Genomic DNA, 19,043 nt, shown 5'->3' with positions numbered 1-19,043 from the left:
TGTAGATGTGGCAGCTAGTGCTAGCATTTATACAATTTTGGTCGTGTAGAACCAGCTGAAGTGATTTTTACTGACTGGTTTGGTGTTCTCCATGAACAACTGCAGCACCTTCATTTAGTTATTCTTGTTTTGTTTTTTTTACCCAATTACACATGAACCACAGGCCACTGATGGTTAGCCTCTGGTGCGCTGAAGTCCTTAGAGAGAAAGACCCCGACACTTAAAGGTGATTTAATTTAATTAGTAGCTTCAGAGACAACAGAATCCTCGTAGTGATGAATGAACCGTTTCTTTACGCTTTAGAAAAATCACTCATCGTGGGGACATGTCTGCGTGCCATCCATCCATCACACCTTCAAAAAGCCCGCGATAAATTAAAATCTTCAGATATACATCAAGGAAAGTCAAAAAAAGAAAAGAATACCAGGAACAAAGTGTGTGTTAAAAGCCATTACTTTGCAGTTTTAATTCTGTAATTTCCCTCATCACCTAAACATCCGTTTACCTGACATGACCTGGATTAACTAGTGTTTCTTCTTTTAATTTTTTTAAACATGTTGAGAAACACAAGTTTGAACGTGACTAATGTTTCTTCACTGTATTTCTGCAGCTTTTAAAAAAAAAAAAAAAAAAGGTTTCTGTGAGACACTAAAGAGCAACAAACAGAGCAAAAACACAGCAGAGGGTGCTGAAGACATGAAGGGTATTGCTCGCATTTTGTTACGTTCCTTATTTTCTTATCCCAGTTAAATTATGTGCAAGTATTTTCCATCCTTCATCGTGCTGCTGTCACAGAGTTAAAAATGACCAGAAGAGGGTTGAAATGTCACAAAGAGAAAAAAAAAAAAAAAGCAAGAAAACTGGAGGAAAAAGGAAAAAAAAAAAAAAACCCAAAACAAAACACGGAAAGCACAAGCAAGAGGAGAAAGGAAGCCATTATCAACCGCTTTGAGAACAGACGGAGGAAAATTTATGCATCCAATTATTTTCTATTTACCTGGAAAGAGAAGTCGCAGATGAAAAGTGCTTCAGAGGACGACAAACCTTTTTTTGGTCGAGCTAATACAGACAGTCGTATCTACAGTAGAAACGAGACAGACAGAACCCACAGGGAGAAGCACCTCCGCCCGCTCCCTCCGTCCACATTTAGTTATTTACATTTTATTTTTTTAGTAGTGTTCTTCTTCATTATTCTATCTGTGGTGTGTTCAGAGACTTCTAATGTACACAAAAGGCCATGAGCTCCTCATGCCACGTCTGTCCATGTCCCTCCAAACTCTTCCAAGGTGGTTATGGGGGAGGAGGAGGAGGAAGAAGAAGAGGAAGGGTCGGGTAATATGTTACTGGGTCGGTGAAATAGAAAGAAGGGGAAATGAAAGTGAAGGCAGTTGTCCTTCAGTGGTATCATGTGTCTGGAAGCTGATTGATGTCAGTCAAGTTGGTGTCATTGAGGATTACTTTGATTCGATCCAAGGAGTCCGCCTGTCGTATCCGCTCCAGCTGTACCTGAGGACACGGACAAACGGCGATTAATTCTCTGACACGGGAGGATTTCTCATACAGCACTTTAATGCTTTAATAATCAAATATCATCTGAAGGGAGTTCTCCACATAAAAAATGCAGAAAAGTTACTTTTTAAAAAAAAATTCCCCTCCCCATTTCTTTCTTCTTTCTAATTTTAGTACTTTTACATTTTGTTTTCTTCATTATATGTTATTTTTGTACAAGGTTTATTAGTCTTGTGACCCTTTATTCGCATACATATGGTTCATGTGTCTATTTTATAAGGGTTAGTACCTTGCATAGCCTCTCAGATCTCAGAACATAAATTAATGCAATTCTGTGAAGGTCTTTGGCGTGGATCATTTATGAACAAGTAATCCCTTTGTGGTGGAGCTTGATGTATTTAGTTACATCCTTTTATTGGACAGGACAGAGGACGCAGCAGACAGGACAGAGGGGAGAGAGAAATGGTCTAAGGTAGACTTGCACTGAGGCCTACAGAAGTGCTGCAAGTTGTCATTTTTAAACATGAACAGCAGCTAATGTGAAATAATGTGTTTATTAAAGATTAAAAAACTCTATTTAAGCCTTTAAAATGTAACTGACAAATAAATCAAAAGAAGAGTAAAGTAGCTGGTGAGTGTATATTTGAGTAAACTCAATATTTTGTGTCTTTGAGTAAGTAATGTGTTGTCCAAAGTGTTACAAAGTCACCAGTTCTTCTATAGTTTGCTGTTAAATTGACAGTGACGTCACTAAAACATTTTTTTCCCCCTCTTAGTTTTACCGAAACAAAAATATTTGCATTGTTAACAGATGAAGACTGTGACTGAAGCTTGTGTTTTGTTTTTTTAAATAAAAATGATTAAAAAAAATGACTAAAACAGCTCGGTTGCTTGAGGGTTAAATATATAACACAGTGACTCTTTCCATTTCTTTGCATGTAATCTTAAAACCCGGTTAAAAGCAGCTGTGTCCCTTCTCCTTCATAATGCAAAGTCATTTTATGGTTTTACACTTTGGTCACCTCGGCCATCTAAAGCTTTGCCCTGCATGTGTTTTATTTATTTTGACTTTTAGTTTTTCCATCCCTCCTGTAGCGCCCTTAAACGTGCTTCTTTTAAATGTTGTGCTACTTTAATAACTCACTCAGCATCTGGCCTGGGACAACAGCTGGAAGGCAAGCATTTGGAATATTTACAGCGGTGTTACAGTTGTGATACTGCAGTGTCTTGTAGCGTGCAATAGACCGCTGGTTGCGACCACAGCTACAGTCACTGCTCCCTCAGTTGTGGCTGCACCGGCTCAAGCCTGCACCGCTGTGTTTAGAAAGATACGTCGAGCAGCTAACTCTCGAGCTCTGTGGCTGACCACAGCCGGGACTGACTGCAGATCTGATTGTGACTGCAGCCAGATGATGACAGCTGTCCCCGCCGCTGTGGCTGCTTTGTTTGTCATGACTCGGGCTGTGACACGCCGACTACATGCAGCATCAGAAGCTGTACTGAAGCTACTGCGCTCATGAGGTCCTGTGGTGTGTTTGTAATACATGTGCTACAGACAAACCACAGTTTACTCAGCAGAAACACACGTTCAGAATACCACAGATTCACACCAAGCTACATTTCAGGCAGGTAGTGTATAAACCCACCAACTGTACACATGAGGTAAAACACAGGAGGGGTCTGCAACAACCATGAAAACATTCCCCGTCATGACCTTTTGGGGGCTCTGAAGATTGTCAGAATATTTGCTGGTAAAAAAAATTTGATGTAAATCGGGTAAACTTCTTAACTACAATATTTTCAAATAAAATCTAAACATCCTGCATTAAAATTAAAGACAGTATTCACTCTTTGTGATACATTTTCATAATGGTTTGGTATATTTACTGGCTTGTTGTGTTTTATTTCTGTGTTTTTGTTTTTAAGACAGTTTTTATTAATAAATGGACGCGTTCCATACATTTCTCCTCTGATTTTTACCTGTTATAGTCGACTGAGAAGCTTCCAATACATATACATAAAGTTGTGGTCAGAAGTTTACAGATGTTATTTATATGCACAAACAAAGAACCTGAAGTCAACAAATAAACTCAGAAATTTTTGGCTTCACGGTTCTTCTGTTTGGTTGAATGTAAGCTGAACAACTCTAACTGGCTCGTTGTTGACCTGGTGGAGGTTAAACAGACAGTCGCTGCTTACCTGAAGGGTCTGAGAAAGTTTCACAAAGTCCTTCTGAACCTGCTCGCTGACGTCCAGCTCGGTCTGCAGCCGCTGGGCTTTGTCTTTCTCGTCGAGGACTTGACTTTCAAGTGCACTCTACAAGGACATGCACACACAGGTTCATTCAGAAAAGCTACACAGTCTCAGTATTTAAAATAAAATCCTAAAGTGAAACAGAAACATCACAAAACATCTGCTGAATATTTTTACGGGTGCTTTATTTTATATCAAACAGACAGGGCCTCATAAATATGAGCTGCTCGGTGGATCAGATGCTGCATAATCTGTCGGATCCTGATAAACTGTATAAAATCCCACAACAGCCGGGTTAGATGACGATGATGATGTTACTGATCGAGTTAAAGTGACTTTTTGGACAGGGGTGGTTGTGGTGGATCAGCAGATAAATGTGCGTGCCAAACACGGACCTTTGCAGTGGTGAGCTCTTTGAGCTGCTGCTCCAGGCTGATCCTCAGGCCCTGGAGGCTCCTCAGTGTCTCAGTCTTCTCGGCCAAACTGCTCTCCAGCTACAAAAACGATGTAACGCAAATAATCAGTCGACAAATAAATGAGATGCAGAGATGTTGATAAAAGATCAAGGCAGATTCTATGAGCAGTGGTAAAATTAATAATACGGTTTAAAGGCTTTGTTCATGGATTTTTGCCCACTGTAAACGACATCTGACTATATCATATCAGCACTGCATTTTATTAAGTACGTAAACTTTATAGCTCTTTATCTCAAAAAAGTCCTACGTGTGCAATAATTGCAATGACTGAACAAATGATAATTTCAATAAATGCAAAATAATGTGCCACCTACAGGACTTGAGTGTCTCAGTGGGAAAGTACAAAGACATTTGCTGGGTAGATTAGTGGCTTTATGTGTTGAGGCTTTTTTGGTCTCTTTAGGGCAGGGGTGGGGAACTCCAGGCCTCAAGGGCCGGTGTCCTGCAGGTTTTAGCTGTGTCCTTGAGCCAACACAGCTGATTTAAATGGCTAAATTACCTCCTCAACATGTCTTGAAGTTCTATAGAGGCCTGGTAATGAACTAATCATTTGATTCAGGTGTGTTGACTCAGGGTGAGATCTAAAACCTGCAGGACACCGGCCCTTGAGGCCTGGAGTTCCACACCCCTGCTTTAGGGGATTCCTATTGGCCTAACATTGGTAGAAAAGAGCTGCTGTGCAGATTTTTTGATTTAAACATGACCGTGCCTGGAGAAAAAAGCCTTTCTTTTCTTTTTAAGAGAGTGCTTCTTTGATGTTTGAAAATATGTGTTTTGCTTGGAAAGAGCAACTCAAACAACAGTTCAAACAACAATTCCTGGAAGCAATCTTATTACAGGAAGCGCTCCTTCTTAAAAAAAACAAAACAAATATTTATCTTCCGTCTGTGTGTGTTATTTCTCAGCTAAGTTTGTTTTGTCTCACGGGGAAAACAACACCAGTTTGCTGCTAACCTCTCTTTGTTGTGTCACCCCATTTGCAAGATTATAGACCAGGGGTAGGCAACTCCAGGCCTCTAGGGCCGGTGTCCCTGCAGGTTTTAGATGTCTCCTTGAACCAACACAGCTGATTTAAATGGCTAAATTAGCTCCTCAACATGTCCTGAAGTTCTCCAGAGGCCTGGTAACAAACTAATCATGTGATTCAGGTGTGTTGACCCAAGGTGAGATCTAAAACCTGCAGGAAACCGGCCCTCGAGGCCTGGAATTGCCCACCCCTGTTATAGACCATATCTGCAGGGTTTCCCCCCTGTGTACGATCTGAGTGGACTAATCGGTCAAAGCCGATTCTCACCATCTGGAAATCTTTTGAAATATGAATTACTGTAAAGTATTTTCTTTTGATATACAGCGATGTCCAAAAGTCTTGAGCCACCCCTTATTTCTTTATAGTTTGCTGGGAAAATGAGAAATAGGTGCAAACATACCATGTAAATACAGTAAATACAGTACATAAGGGACATTCTAACTTTCTGATAGCTTCAAAGTCAATACTTGGTGCGACCACCATTATTCTTCAACATAGCTTCAACTCTCTTAATTTCTGTAACTAGTCTTCGGGTGTCTTTCTTTAGGCTTCTTGAAGGACATTTAAAGCTGTTCTTCGAATGTTGTCTTCCTTTTTTTCTATGCAAGATCCTCCATCTTTTTTTAGACTGGCCACAGAAACTTACTGCATATAAAACCTCATCACTGATTCTTAGTCCAGTTCTTTTGTCATTTAGTATTCCTCTGTCTCAAATGCATCTCAGGTCCTGTGTTAAGGTCTTTGCTGGATTTGGATATGACTTTCAGATATAAGACATGCTGTGGAGGTTGTTTTTTTTGGCCTGTCACTTCCTCTCTTGTGCTCCATTTGTCCACTTTCCTTAAATATTTTAAAGTACACACTGCAGACAATCCTGAGATATGCCAAGTTTACAAAAAGTACCATTTTATGCCTGTCAAACTGTTATCTTTGGCATTTTTCAAAGAAAATATGAAATGGAAACAAATTTGTGAAAAGCTCCTTGCAACAAAAGGCTTGAAGACAGAGTAAAACTGGATCTCTGTGAAGTTGTCTGTACACACAACACTCATTCATCCGTTGATTTAGTTTTAATTAAATTTTTTATACTTTTTTGATTTGATTTTTTAATGAATCAAATCATTCCTTTGAAAATGATCAGGTGCAAAGACAGGACAAAAAGTGGGTGAAAAAGCAGCTAATATCCAACAAAAATTTTGAAAAACCTTCAGAAAGCCCAAAAAACGATTGTGCAAAATCCCTTGAAAAATAATTCAATGGAAGTCTCCATGGAAGCAAAATACAAAGAAACGAGAAAGAAGAAGAAAAGGGAAAGACCATCTCTCAACCATATCTCAATCTTGAGTGACAAGATGCAAAAAATTCAGCTAACGTTTGCTCAGATTGGTTAACTGCAGTAAACTAAGGCATTAATTTTAATCCCACGAGTCCACAGAGTGAAGCAGATTTCCTCAGTCTGCATGCCACGCTGCAGAATCCGAGTTATCTACAGAATCTGAAGACAACGTTCATCTCTGCTAATCCTTCTTGGTCACAGCACCCAGGCTGAATGACTTCATAGTGTAAAACCCCTAAATACCTATTTTATACCTTTCTATTTTTTAAAACGTACTTGTTTATACAACAGTGACGATACACAGTTACATTGCTGCAGTTAAACAAAATGCAACTGATACTAGAAGTCCTATGTACTTTGCAACAGCTAATTTGCAACCTTGACCTTGGTTAGGGTTAGAAGACCTTAACAACAAAAACAATGACAGCAATAATAATAAATAATAACAGTAACAGCAACGACTATAAATAAATAGAGACATTTAAGAAAAAACATTAAGAATGACAAAAAAGCCATTTCAGGGATCACAGATTTGCTTTTCTTTAAGTCATAATTTTGCTTTTGCATTAAAAATGTTAAAATCAGTTAATATTTTTTATTTAAAAGAAGACTGACCAAATGTTTCTTTACATTTTGGTGACGAGGTTTAACTTACAATCCTCATTAATAGCTCCCCTTGTGTTTACTTCCTGTTTGAGATACTCAAACAGGAAGGTCAGTTAAAAGAGAGTTTCTCACAGTTTTTTCACTACACAAGTTACTCCAGTAAAACTGGAAATAACGTTGAGTTTGGTGAGTATGAGTCAAACAGCGAGGAGGCTGGTGCCCCCTTCTATATCATAGTCATTTGATCCAAGTATTGATCAGTGCAGATTTATTTATCAGGATGAGGAGAATGACCTTCCCTGTCCACACACAGGTTAGATTAAAAGAGTTGCAGGTACATGAAAAAATAAAAACCTGTGCATTTCTCCCACATCTACATTAGTATTTTGATTTTTAGCATTATTTGAAGCACATTATCCAAATCTTTTTCCTTCACTGCATGACAATTTCACAGAAGACGTACCTGTTCCTTCTCCGCTTTTATTCGCTCCAGCTCCGTCTTCAAACTGGAGAAAGACGCTGTGGGAAGAAGACATCATTAGAGGATCACACGGCGCTCATCTGAATCTCAAAGCCCGGATATTCTCTCAGGAATTATTACGAGATCCCCTGAAAGTTATGAATAATGCAACAAAGCTGCTTTGTCCGGAGCTGCTGTGTGTGTTGAGCTCAAACGAGCGCACAACTAAAAGAAACAAACAGCACAAGCATGAAACACTCCAGCTGTTAATGACTACACTGACTCACTGGCCACTGACAACAGAACCGGCACCAAAAATCATCCATCAAGTGGAAGCACTTGTGTTTAAATAGAGATAAACCTCCTGGTACGTTGTAAAGAGTGTGTACTTTCTTCAGTCAAAATCTCCCAGAGAGAGAAGTCTAAAGCAGCGCAATGCAAACAGTTCGGTTTTACAACTAAAACAGGACATTTAGTTTTATCAGTCATCAGAAAATGAATTAACGACGAGCCCTTTCATAATGTGTACATGAACCAGCTGTTAATGCAAACAAAATAACATGAATATTACTGGGTCTCTTGCTCTAAAGCATTAAATCAGATGTTAAATATCTCCTTAACCTCTGAACTTAAGCATGACAAGGGATAAAGGATCCGTTAAAACACACTTGGGGGGAAAAAGCAGCTGTCATATAAATGTACCGTATTTTTCGGACCATAAGGTGCACCAGATTATAAGGCACATTAAGCGAAACAACAGTCAGATAAGTCAAACTTTACTCAACTTATGATTGTTTTTTTTAAATGTGCTTATCATTCCTGCACCGTTTCCTTCATCTATGAAAGATATTCTAAAGCCGTGACTTTATACACTCTTTATGTTTATGGAGTTTGTGCAGACAGCTCTACCAGATATTTATCCTGTAGTTGGCTGGTTTAAAAGGGAGGTATTCCCTGAAACTGCATACAGAGTAAAGTATTACGAAATTAAATCAAATGAAAGGAAAAGCAGCAGGTTTGTCCACAGCCTGTCACAGCACATACCTCATGATAACTCTCCTCTTTGCTCAAGGTCTGTTAGTTATGACTCACTGCAAATCATCACAATGCTATGGCTGCAAGTAGAAATCCCGTTCATGATAACATGTATAACTTCTAATGCGTTATCTTGTAAAATGAAAGATATAGCAACACAAGGTGTTTACATTCCCTAGTGCAACAACAAAACAAGCACAGACACATCTGAGAGGGAGAAGAGCCCCTCAGCTCCCAACGGTGACTCCCAAAAAGAGCTGCTTTATCTCTGTGAACGTTTTTTGTAAGAAGAAAATGGTTTCTCTTGAAAGGTGGAAACACAACAAACCTGTCTCACCACTTCAGCCCTAGTGGGAGTCGTCCCTTGAGAGGGTCGTTGATTTATCATGTGCCTCATCACATGAGCCAAGGTGTGGGAAAAACAGGGAGTGGGGCATTATCAGCAGAGGTTTCGGGTGAAACCATTGTGAGATCTCGCCTCACCCTGTTATGTGACTTGTTGAGATCAACTGACACAAGATGTGAGTGGGCGTTAAGTGTAACCAAGGTAACATCCGACCCCACTTTCTGAAATCCATTTATTGTGGCGGGAATGAACTTTGCATAACTTCCGGGTCAATCTGCTGCATCTTCCCTGCGTCACCGCTGCTGCAGTCTCTGTGGTTGGCGTGCTTGTCAGAAGTTGACTAATTACTGACGCCATATTGCTTGACAGTGTGAAATAACCCGGCTGATTCATTCAGCGTTGTGCCTCCACTTGATGGCGAATCGGTTACTTTGTTTGTTTATTATAATAATGAAAATGCGGAGCCGCAGTCGCGCAGTCGAAACACCGGTAAACTAACACTAGGCCAGTGAAGCTCAAGTTTAATTACTGGTTTTATTTATTGAATACCTGTTGTTTTTGGTTTTTCACTATGGGCGAATGTTAAATGAACATTTCCAGAGTTGAGTCAACGATTTGATTTTTGTCCATTTTGGATGTTTTTTGTTACTTTTTTAATTGAATGCCAAAACAGCCTATGGGACTTTTGAATTGACTTAAATTCCTTCTAGATTATTGAACTTGTTGCACAACACTTGAAGGTTAGACATCCTAGTTTCAGTAAACTAGGCGGTGCGCAAGGTCAACACACAGCAAGGTACATTTTTGAAATAGCTTAACAAAACAGATAAGGCCTCAGTCACACAGGCCTGCAGACCTGTCAGCAACCATCTACCAACCATAAATCACAAGGGAAAAATTAGTATCCTCAGACCAGTTGCAAGTGGTTGCAGGAGGTTGTTGGCAGTTGCTATAGGACGTGCACGGTGGACGTGCACGGTGCTCCACCAAAAACCTCCTTGCAAATGCTTTGGTTGTGGTGACAAGGAGTTTGCATAGAATGAAATGCAGACTTGTCTGCAAACCTTTGCAAACTACTTGTCAAGCGGTGGTGAAATTGTGAGAAGTGTGACGCAAACCTTAAGCAGAGAGTATTTGCCTTCAAAATAAAAGCTGCATCTTCTTAAATGTTTTGTTTGGTCAGGCACAAATTTTACGTGAAGGTGGATGTTTTCCGTTTTAGGTTTTTTTGGTACACCACCCAGCACAATCACCAACCTATATCAACCACTTGCCAACCAGTCGGGGGACTGGAGGTTGCTACAAAGAGGCTAACTGGTCTCTAGGCCTGTGAAAACTACATTAAAAACATGTGAGGGGAAAGCATCATGTTAAATGCTGACTGCATCATTAGTCTGCCAACTAAGTCATCAACGCACACACATGCAGGCAGCTAAAGTGAGCTTGTTCAAACTGCTGATCATACCTTCCAGGATGTCTGAATGACAAATGGGGAAAAACAAAAAGCAGAAACGGAAGATCGTTTAAAAAGGTAGCAGTTAAAACACAAATACACACCCTATAGCTGATCAATGATTTAAACACAAGTTGATCGTTCAGAGTCTCACCTATTTCCTCCTTACATCCCTCGATCTCCAGCTGCAGAGTGTCCTCCAGGTTCTCCTTCAGGCACTGCTCCGCCTGGATCTGCTCCTTCAGAAATAAGATCTCAGCCTTCAGCTTCTCCTCCATGTGATCGGCCGACGTCCGTAACGCCACCATGTCCTCACGCAACCGCAGCACCAGGCCCTGGAGCTCCTGAAGAAGAATCAACGAATAACTTTACAACCACCAATGTTGACATCCCCGTCACCTCCGTCGTATACACAACATTTTCTTCTGATGTGATGCGACTGTTCTGCAGGAAATGATCAGAAAACCTTAAATATCCAGGGTACCAGTACGTACTTCCATTCATGTCACAGACATTAAATTAGTGCAGTTTGCTGTTAAAAATATAATATATATATATATATATACACTCTGCAATATTGATTCGGCCTTTATATTAAATATGGCTATCGTCTGTATAAATTAAGTTACGAGAGCTTAAAATGCTGGAAAAAATAAAATTTCAGTCACTCTTATGTACGTAAAACATGATATATGTAGGATGAAGGAAACCAACTGCATGGCTTCGCTTAAACTAAAGTTATTGTGTATAAAAAGTGGGCCAATTCTGATTGGGTTAGATGGGAACTTGTTTTTATATTTGGTTGATTTTATATGGAGTTACTCAGTAGTAGCCAGACAGAGGCATACTCTCCAGGGGGCCAATTTGTAACCCGAACACTGTATTTCTACCATACTTTGCTGAGTTATTGTGTTTGAAAGGACTCTATTTCACCATGACAAGTTTTATAAACCTCTTTTGGAGTACTATAAACTGCTGTGGCCTGTTTTGGTTTCTGAGAAATTACTGAACTTCTTGGATCATATTTCTCATTTGACAGGTACCCGAAACAACACCTGTAGAACACAAATTTATCCAAGCACACACGAATGATTAAAACAGATACCTGTACATGGTCATAAGCCATCGCTTGACATCTAAGACTGTTTACATTTGCAAGTTATGTGACAGCTGGGAGAGAGAACGGGCAGTTAAATGACTCAGAGCAGCGGTCTAGACGTCCAGCTGTCAAAAAAGGAGACTCAGCTGATGTGGCGCTGATGGGGTATGCGCTCAAAAACCACTCAGTTATTGGGTCACTCCTCCCAGCCCCCCTCCGTTAATGGTTTTTGACTGGATGGTGCTACAGATGTTTCTGATTGTCGAGGTTTTTTACGAGATAAGACACGTTTATATTTAAACGATGCGACTGACTCCAACTAGTAGTTAGTGCAAATTAACGATTGCAGTAATGGATATCCACGAGGCTTTTGAATGCATAAATCTGCCTCTGCTCGCATCATGATGAATGCTTAGAAGCACATTTAGAAGTGGAAAACCACTGAATGAATTGCCCATCACATTAACACGATTTCTGGTATCCAACAGTAGCTGAAAAAGAATGCACACCTACTATAACTGGAGGAGTTCTGGCTCTCACAAAGCAGATTTAAACGATTACGTTTTAACCACCAACATGTTGCGAATGTCACAAGATCATCAGCCTCCGCTAAAACATGAGTCCGCTCTCTTTTGTAATGCTGAAGAGTAACTCAGCGTGAGGCTGAGAGTAACAGTGTGGGAGGAGATGTGTGTTTGAGGCGGGAGGGCAGCCCACGGACGTATAATAGATTTATGTGTGCAGCAGACTTTTTTTCCACCTCATCAGATCAGCTCAAAGTAAGCAGCACTGCTGTTAATCACCGAATGTGAGCTGGTGGAGCCACAGAGGTGTTACCACTGAAGCAATTAGCCGAGCGCTTCACTGCAGGGATCAGTCTGTGTCACTTTTATCGCTGTCTGTGGCGTGAGAGCGGACAGAGCTGCTCACGCTGCGACAGCTTTTAAATGAACAGTTGACTCTACTGACCGAGAGCAGCAGGCTGTGAAGGTGCTTTTATATTTAAACCCTGCATCATCTGTATTCTTTACCAGCTCAGGCTGGGTGGAGATGATTAGTCTTTTGGTTTAATAAGTGCAGTCGAACTAACATTCACCGAGCTATCTGGACTCTTCAGATTTCAACCCAATACTTTTCCTTGCACAGAAACTGTCTTCAGCAAACCAGCAGCGAATGGGAGCAGGTGATAAGGTTGTTCCATCTAAGCACAAGTGCAAACTTCCCTCATCCCGGCCTCCTCTTCTAATCCTCTAGCAAATCCTGGGTTGTCCTCCAGGGTCCTCTCCCAGTAGGACATGCCCGAAACACCTCACGATGAGGCATCCAGGCATCCGGCGCTATTCCCTCTTGAATGCCCGGCTCCTCACCTCATCTCTAAGGAAGAGTTCAGCCACCCTTCAAACTAAACTCATTTCCCCTGCCCCTGCATTTTTCAGTCATCACCCAGAGCTCATAATGGTAGGTGATGGTAGTGATCTCGTTTTAGGAGCCAGAGAAATACTGTTTGTTTGTTTGTTTTTTTACTTAAAGTCTATCCAAGTGTAAAGAACTGCATAAAAGCTATAACCATGAATAATTTCAGAGTAAACAAAACTACAAATCTAGACTTTAAACTGGTCTTTGGACGCCTCCTTTCAGACACATTTCAATAAGTACCACTGAAGTGTTATGGATGGTGCTGAGGCTGCACGTACTTGAACAGTAGTGGGCATTTGGAAGTCTTCTTGCTGCTGCAGTTCTAAATGCAGCCTGTGCTTCCCCTGCAGACTCTCGTTATCTCTCTGTAGTCGACTTAGCTCATCTGCCACCTGCTCCCTGGACTTCAGCAGCACCGCCTGAAACAAACAAGCACAAAGAATAAATCCTCTCGTCATGTGTCACTTTTTTTTTTTTTTAATGGCGCCTCCTGCCATATGAAACCATCAGCCCGTGAACATATGTGAAGAGTGACTCACAGGCCAGTGTCTGCTTTTAGAGCCACCTCCACCTAAATCTCCCTGCAGAGCTAATATTCAGCTAGGTGTAGCTCTATAAATTAATTTATGACGCTACGACTTCTGCACATCAAAGCCACCAGAAGCAAAGGGGATGCCTCTCATCAGTCGAAGACAAGACTGTTTGCAAAGTCTTTCAAGTTACTTTGATGCCTGTGCTGATGCAGCTTGCAGAGGCACATTCATTATTGAGAATGCTTCTGTTTCAGGTGCTTCCTGCTTTTCCTTTTGGACAATAAGCTCGGAGAAGAAATGTACCTTGCTTAGAAATGCACTTCACATATTGACACAGAGATTTTTTGCAAAACCTCTGTACAGGAGCTGATATGTAGATTCGGACAGATGTATTTAAATTTCCTTTATAGAAGACTAAATAACTGCATCTCAACTGCAAATACGGAGGTAGGGACGACAACTGATGTTGCATGTTTATTCAAATTTACTTACAAAAAAAAAAGCAATATGGGAAAACATCGGGCTGATTTAATGACTTTTCAGGGTTTCCACTTGTGAATATAATGCTCCAATATGTGGATCGGATATGAGTCTGATCCCGACCTAGAAATCATTGACCATGGGCTAACAGAGCAGAGAGCTAACAACAACTAGACATCAGTGTGGAGATATTTTACACCTGCTACACTTTTTCTTTGTATGTTTTTTTTAATTAACTGCAAACTGTGGTCAAAGTGAATCAACGTGAGTGACAGGCTCGGATGAGACAATGCTTTCTCTCACACTCTCATCACGTTCATGTAACACTTGCAGGAAGCTTTTAGAGCGCTGACAGTAACATAACATGCTGTCAGCACCTCGCACAATATTTCACTTTACTTTCTTGTGTCTCTTGTCATCTCCGCTCCACACACGGTGCATTGATAAGGGCAACGAAAGAAGAAACTAACAAGACTGTAATTAACATCCGGATTCAGTTCATTAAAAGATATTATACTAAGAAATACGCACTGATTCAATTTTATCTGCTGACATGGACTCAGTCAGCCTTAATGTTTAAAGCGACACCAGTCTGAGACTCAGCAATTCTTCATAAAATAAAATCAACCATAAATACATCAAATAATGTAAATTTATTGAGTTAGCTTTTATTAGAGAGAATAAAGTGCAGTAATAAATGACAACGGGCCCAGGATCCATCATAATTCACTGGTTATTGTAAGGTGGGAAATGCAGAGAGACAGTGGTAAGGCTTTTTGTCACTGGTTGGCTGTATTGTCAACAATTAATTCTATCTTGAGCACAGTTTGGGTGATCATTTGTGCCAAGGTCTCTAAAATCTGATTGATGCTGTAGGAGGAGCAGCGATTCTTGTGAACTGTGGAGGGTCAGATGGATGCTTTGCCACAGTACAAGCTCATTGCGCTCGTTATGCTTTGCAAGTGCTAATTTCACCGGGATTCTACACACTGCTGTTATTTACAGTCACACCAGCGTCTCAGTGTCCTGCACATCCTCACACACACACGCCGGCACGTGGAGCTGACAGAGAGAGCAGAAAATAAATCATGTCAATCAAGACAACGACAACATGTTTGTTACCTAAGTGTCGTAAAAGGTTCCCAGCAAGCAATACACAGAACCAATGTAACCAGAAAGGAAAAAGCGTAATTGTTTTCAGTCTTGTGAGTTCACTGTGACCACAGTTTGCAGTAAAGTAAAAAAAAAATGCTGCAAATACACAAATAAAAGCTGCTGGTGCAGCGGATGTGAAATACCACCAAACTGTTGCTGCTTGCGGCAGATTGTCACCTATATCTGATCCAACCTTTTGGATGTCACGTTGGACAAATATCCAGTAAAAGCCTGCTCAATTGTGACCAATTAACACCTTGAATACATAATATTCATGTGCTGACATTTCTTAATCATTCAAGATTAAACTGGTTATTAAATAAGCCATTGGGTAGTTAACTGGTTAGTTTAACTGATAAATGTTGTGCTGTACTTCAAAAACACTAAAACTTTTAATATTTTTGTGTTTTTGACTGTTTTAAATCAAATATTTTGGAGCTTAGCACTGTTTTTGATTGGACGAATATTGGGTCTTCTTAGGATTCAGTGCTGACTTAACACTCTTTAATTTTACTTAGTAATGCAAATAACATTTTCTTCAGCTGTGCACTTTTGCTTCAGACAGGAGCAACTTTTTGACACTGAAGCAAAATATTCTTTAGCCACAAGCTCTGTCACATCAGCAAATATTTGTAGTGTGGGAGGAACAGTGAAGTTACTTCTGTAGAGGCAGAAAAATGCAAATCCAATCATTAGTGCCTCTGAGGTGCAATTCAGTCTGGCAACACGTCGAATAAGTGACCGAGAGTCTGTTATCTGAGCATTTATTTAAATATGTGCAGACTTGCCAGAGCTGATATTAAGATCCAGACGCAGCTGGCAGGAACAGGCGATACATAGCTCACAAATGAATATGCTGCTCACCATCTGTTCCTGTGTGTTCCTCTTAGCGTCACTGAAGGCTTGCTGTAGTGTGCTGAGCAGTGTTTCTGATTCCTGGACTCTCTGCATGAGGCCAGATACCTACAACACACATGCACAAAAAAACAACAACCCATCAATAAGACAAAAGCAAGCAGGCCACAGTTACACAGACATGCAATAGTTCTGCATAGGGCACAAATTACTTGAAATAGTGAGATCATAGGTTCAGGAACTAGTACACTAGTTCGAGCCAGCTGTGGGCAGTGCTGCACTAAATTAACTTCTGGTTTTAGAAGTGACAAAATGCATTCACACACTTTATTTTTCTTTTTTTAAGTTGGTGGTCAATGTGACACGTTCTGCAACAAGAAAATAATGAGGTTCATGTAGGGGCAACACAGAAGCAACATGCCGCTCTCAGGTACGCTGCAGGATGGCTGCACAAATGCAATCAGATCTCAAAGAACATAGAAAAAAAGTATATTTCTCCAGTACTTTCTGCAAGAGAACTGCCTTCCCTACAAACTGCATTTTTTTAGAAGTAAACCCAATAAAACACCTTCATACTGAAGGCAGACAGTGCATTTTCATGACTCTCTGAAAAGTGCATATGAGTGTGCAGAGAGCATGACTGCACAGTTTGTTGAACTGATTTGCTGGAGCCCTGAGCTGCACCCTGGGGTGTGCAGAGCAGCAGCGTTAGATAAGAAAGAATCCGTTATCACACATCATCTGTGGGCAAGTTAGCAACAACAGTGTGTTCGAGGATATTAACAATGAAGGGCGATCACATCCGCTCCACTCGACACTTAAAAGCTTCCCTTTTCTCATTTGGGCAGAGACAGTTAAGTAATGAAGCAGATTCTGGGAAAGCTTTTCTACATTACCGCTCTCATGTTTTCTTAAAGTGCGAAAATATTTGTCTGAACCAGTGACATCTAGTGATGTGTAAACGTTTTGGACATACTGGATGCTTCATTTCTACAGAGCCTAACTGGTAACACGGGTGGAAAATCTAAGTGTAGAAATTAGTTCAGTCAACGTGTTTGTGAGGCCACAATATGCAGAATATCTGCAGGGCTGTTATTACTCATTAAGCAGGGATGAAAGTTGGAAAACGTGCCGTTCACAGTGACGCTGCAGTTTTAAGTAAACAAAGGAAATGCACTCGATATAACAAGTGTTAAGCCATATCTATCACTTATTTAATTCAAATGTGTGCGAACGCCTCTTTAGATGCATGCAGACATATTTCGATGCAGAGGCTACCCAATCATGTGATCAGTGATGATTCTCAGGCAGAATAGGGAAAAGGATGAGTTGCTGCTTTAACTGGAGGAGTTTAAGTATCTCCCAGGGTGTTCCTCACAAGTGAGGGAGGGATGGAGCAGGTAAGCAGCAGACTGATGGGTGTAGCATTGATGAAGATGTGTTGTGGTGAAGAGAGAGCAGAATAAAGGCGAAGATGTCAGTTGATTCAGTTACACCTGTAGCCACAAGCAATGGATACTGAAGGAATCAGATAGTGGATAAGATTCCTCTTACAGGTGGCTGGGCTCTCGCTTACTGAGAGGGGCAAAAAAAGGCCAGTAACCACTGGGTAATTAATATATAATGCAACAGCACAAGCATAAACGCCGGTTACAATGTCGGCCGCTTACGTTGGTTACATCGTAGGCTCTACAAAGACAACCCAGAGTTTGTTTAATATACAGCACCATGAGGCGACTATTCGCAGAAACCACCTGTAAACCACCACCTCAGTGTTGTAAAATCAAAGATGCAGTTGTGGTTCTTCTCGTCATCGCACTCACAGGATTGAATAAAGAGGCTAAAAGCTTCAGGCTCACAACTGCTGGCCATGCTGCTGTTGCCCTGGTAACAGATGAGAGAGCTGATGGGACTGGGCATATTGACGTACAGATGTATAGGATTTATTTGGTCAACGGGGCGTCTACAGGTATACAGAAGTTAAATTTAGGACTTTTTTGGATCTTGTACATGAACAGACAAACACGTATGAAACTGACTTTCTGTGGATCTGTGAATGAATATTAATCAACTACAGCGACAGCAACAGTCAGTATGGGTGCCCTGGATTGAGCAGGTGCACGGTGCTAAACTGTTAAAAACTGTGTTTCACCGTTTCATTGCCGGTTATTTCTCCTCCCGCTGTGGCAAGTCATCTAAACATCAAAGCAGTGCTGAGGCAAAGCTGCACCACCTGCACACAGATGGTGCCCATTTTATCACACAGGATGCCAGCACCTTCACATGTATCAACACACTACTGTTCGGAAGTACTAAACTTCCTTTCCACTGAGCCAATGCACTACACCGAGGAAGACGGCCTTAATAATTACACAGTAACAACATTTTTGGTGGTGACACTAAATAATTTGAATAACTAGCTTCACCAAAGGCCTCCAGTTGCCTTGTTCACAGTAGACCTTTCGTCTTTCTTATAATAATCACCTAAATCAGGGTCACTAGTTTTTAATTACTTCGGCGAGTTCCTGTTTCCAAAAGTTGCTTTCTGAAGATATTATTAACTTATATTAATACGTATTTATTGAGTAGATCCATAATTTTAATTTAATAATTTGCTTTACTTTTTATACATTTTCTTTCTCCCACTATTCTGAGTGGTAGCCTGTAACCTCTGAGTAGAGCCCTTTGCTCTCACATTGCAGGTTTACTCGTGGTTCAAATGGTGTTTACCTGATAATACAAAGTGTCTAAAAGTGACTGCTGTTGTGATTTGATCCTACTGAATACTTCCCGAGTTGCGCCGGAGGAGATATCGGGGAAAAGCCAAGAGTAGGAGATAAGAAGATAAACTGTTCCAGCCATTGTTAGCTGAGAAAATGGGTCCTTTTACAGTAAGACGGATGGAGAGCTAACACTGTCAAGCGTGTCTGATGTGTTTCATGGAGATGTTGCTAAACTCACACTTCCTGGACAAGCATGTGACTGTACCTGGCTTCAGGGCTTT

General features: G+C 40.7%; 1 protein-coding gene across 2 annotated transcripts in view; it reads right to left on the bottom strand.

Annotated features, from left to right (window-relative positions):
• Positions 1–216: 216 nt before the first annotated feature.
• Positions 217–19,043, bottom strand: part of rabep1 (rabaptin, RAB GTPase binding effector protein 1) — a 41,018-nt gene continuing 22,191 nt past the window's right edge. The window contains exons 12-18 of one of the 2 annotated variants that reach the window (XM_085470974.1): positions 16,049–16,147; positions 13,295–13,435; positions 10,656–10,845; positions 7,671–7,726; positions 4,158–4,256; positions 3,709–3,825; positions 217–1,506 (exon numbers count right to left, since the gene is read on the bottom strand). In XM_085470974.1, the coding sequence (XP_085327100.1) occupies positions 1,405–1,506; positions 3,709–3,825; positions 4,158–4,256; positions 7,671–7,726; positions 10,656–10,845; positions 13,295–13,435; positions 16,049–16,147 (804 nt within the window). In that variant the 3' untranslated portion in view covers positions 217–1,404. The other variant, XM_085470975.1, reaches the window with a different exon arrangement.

Source organism: Copadichromis virginalis, linkage group LG10 (genome assembly GCF_057382275.1).
Source record: "Copadichromis virginalis isolate Kocher_CV1m ecotype Utaka linkage group LG10, C_Virginalis_male_GT1.1, whole genome shotgun sequence".
NCBI classification, from domain to species: domain Eukaryota; kingdom Metazoa; phylum Chordata; class Actinopteri; order Cichliformes; family Cichlidae; genus Copadichromis; species Copadichromis virginalis.
The sequence above is the reverse complement of the archived record's forward strand: the minus strand, read 5'-3'. Positions and strand labels throughout refer to the sequence as shown.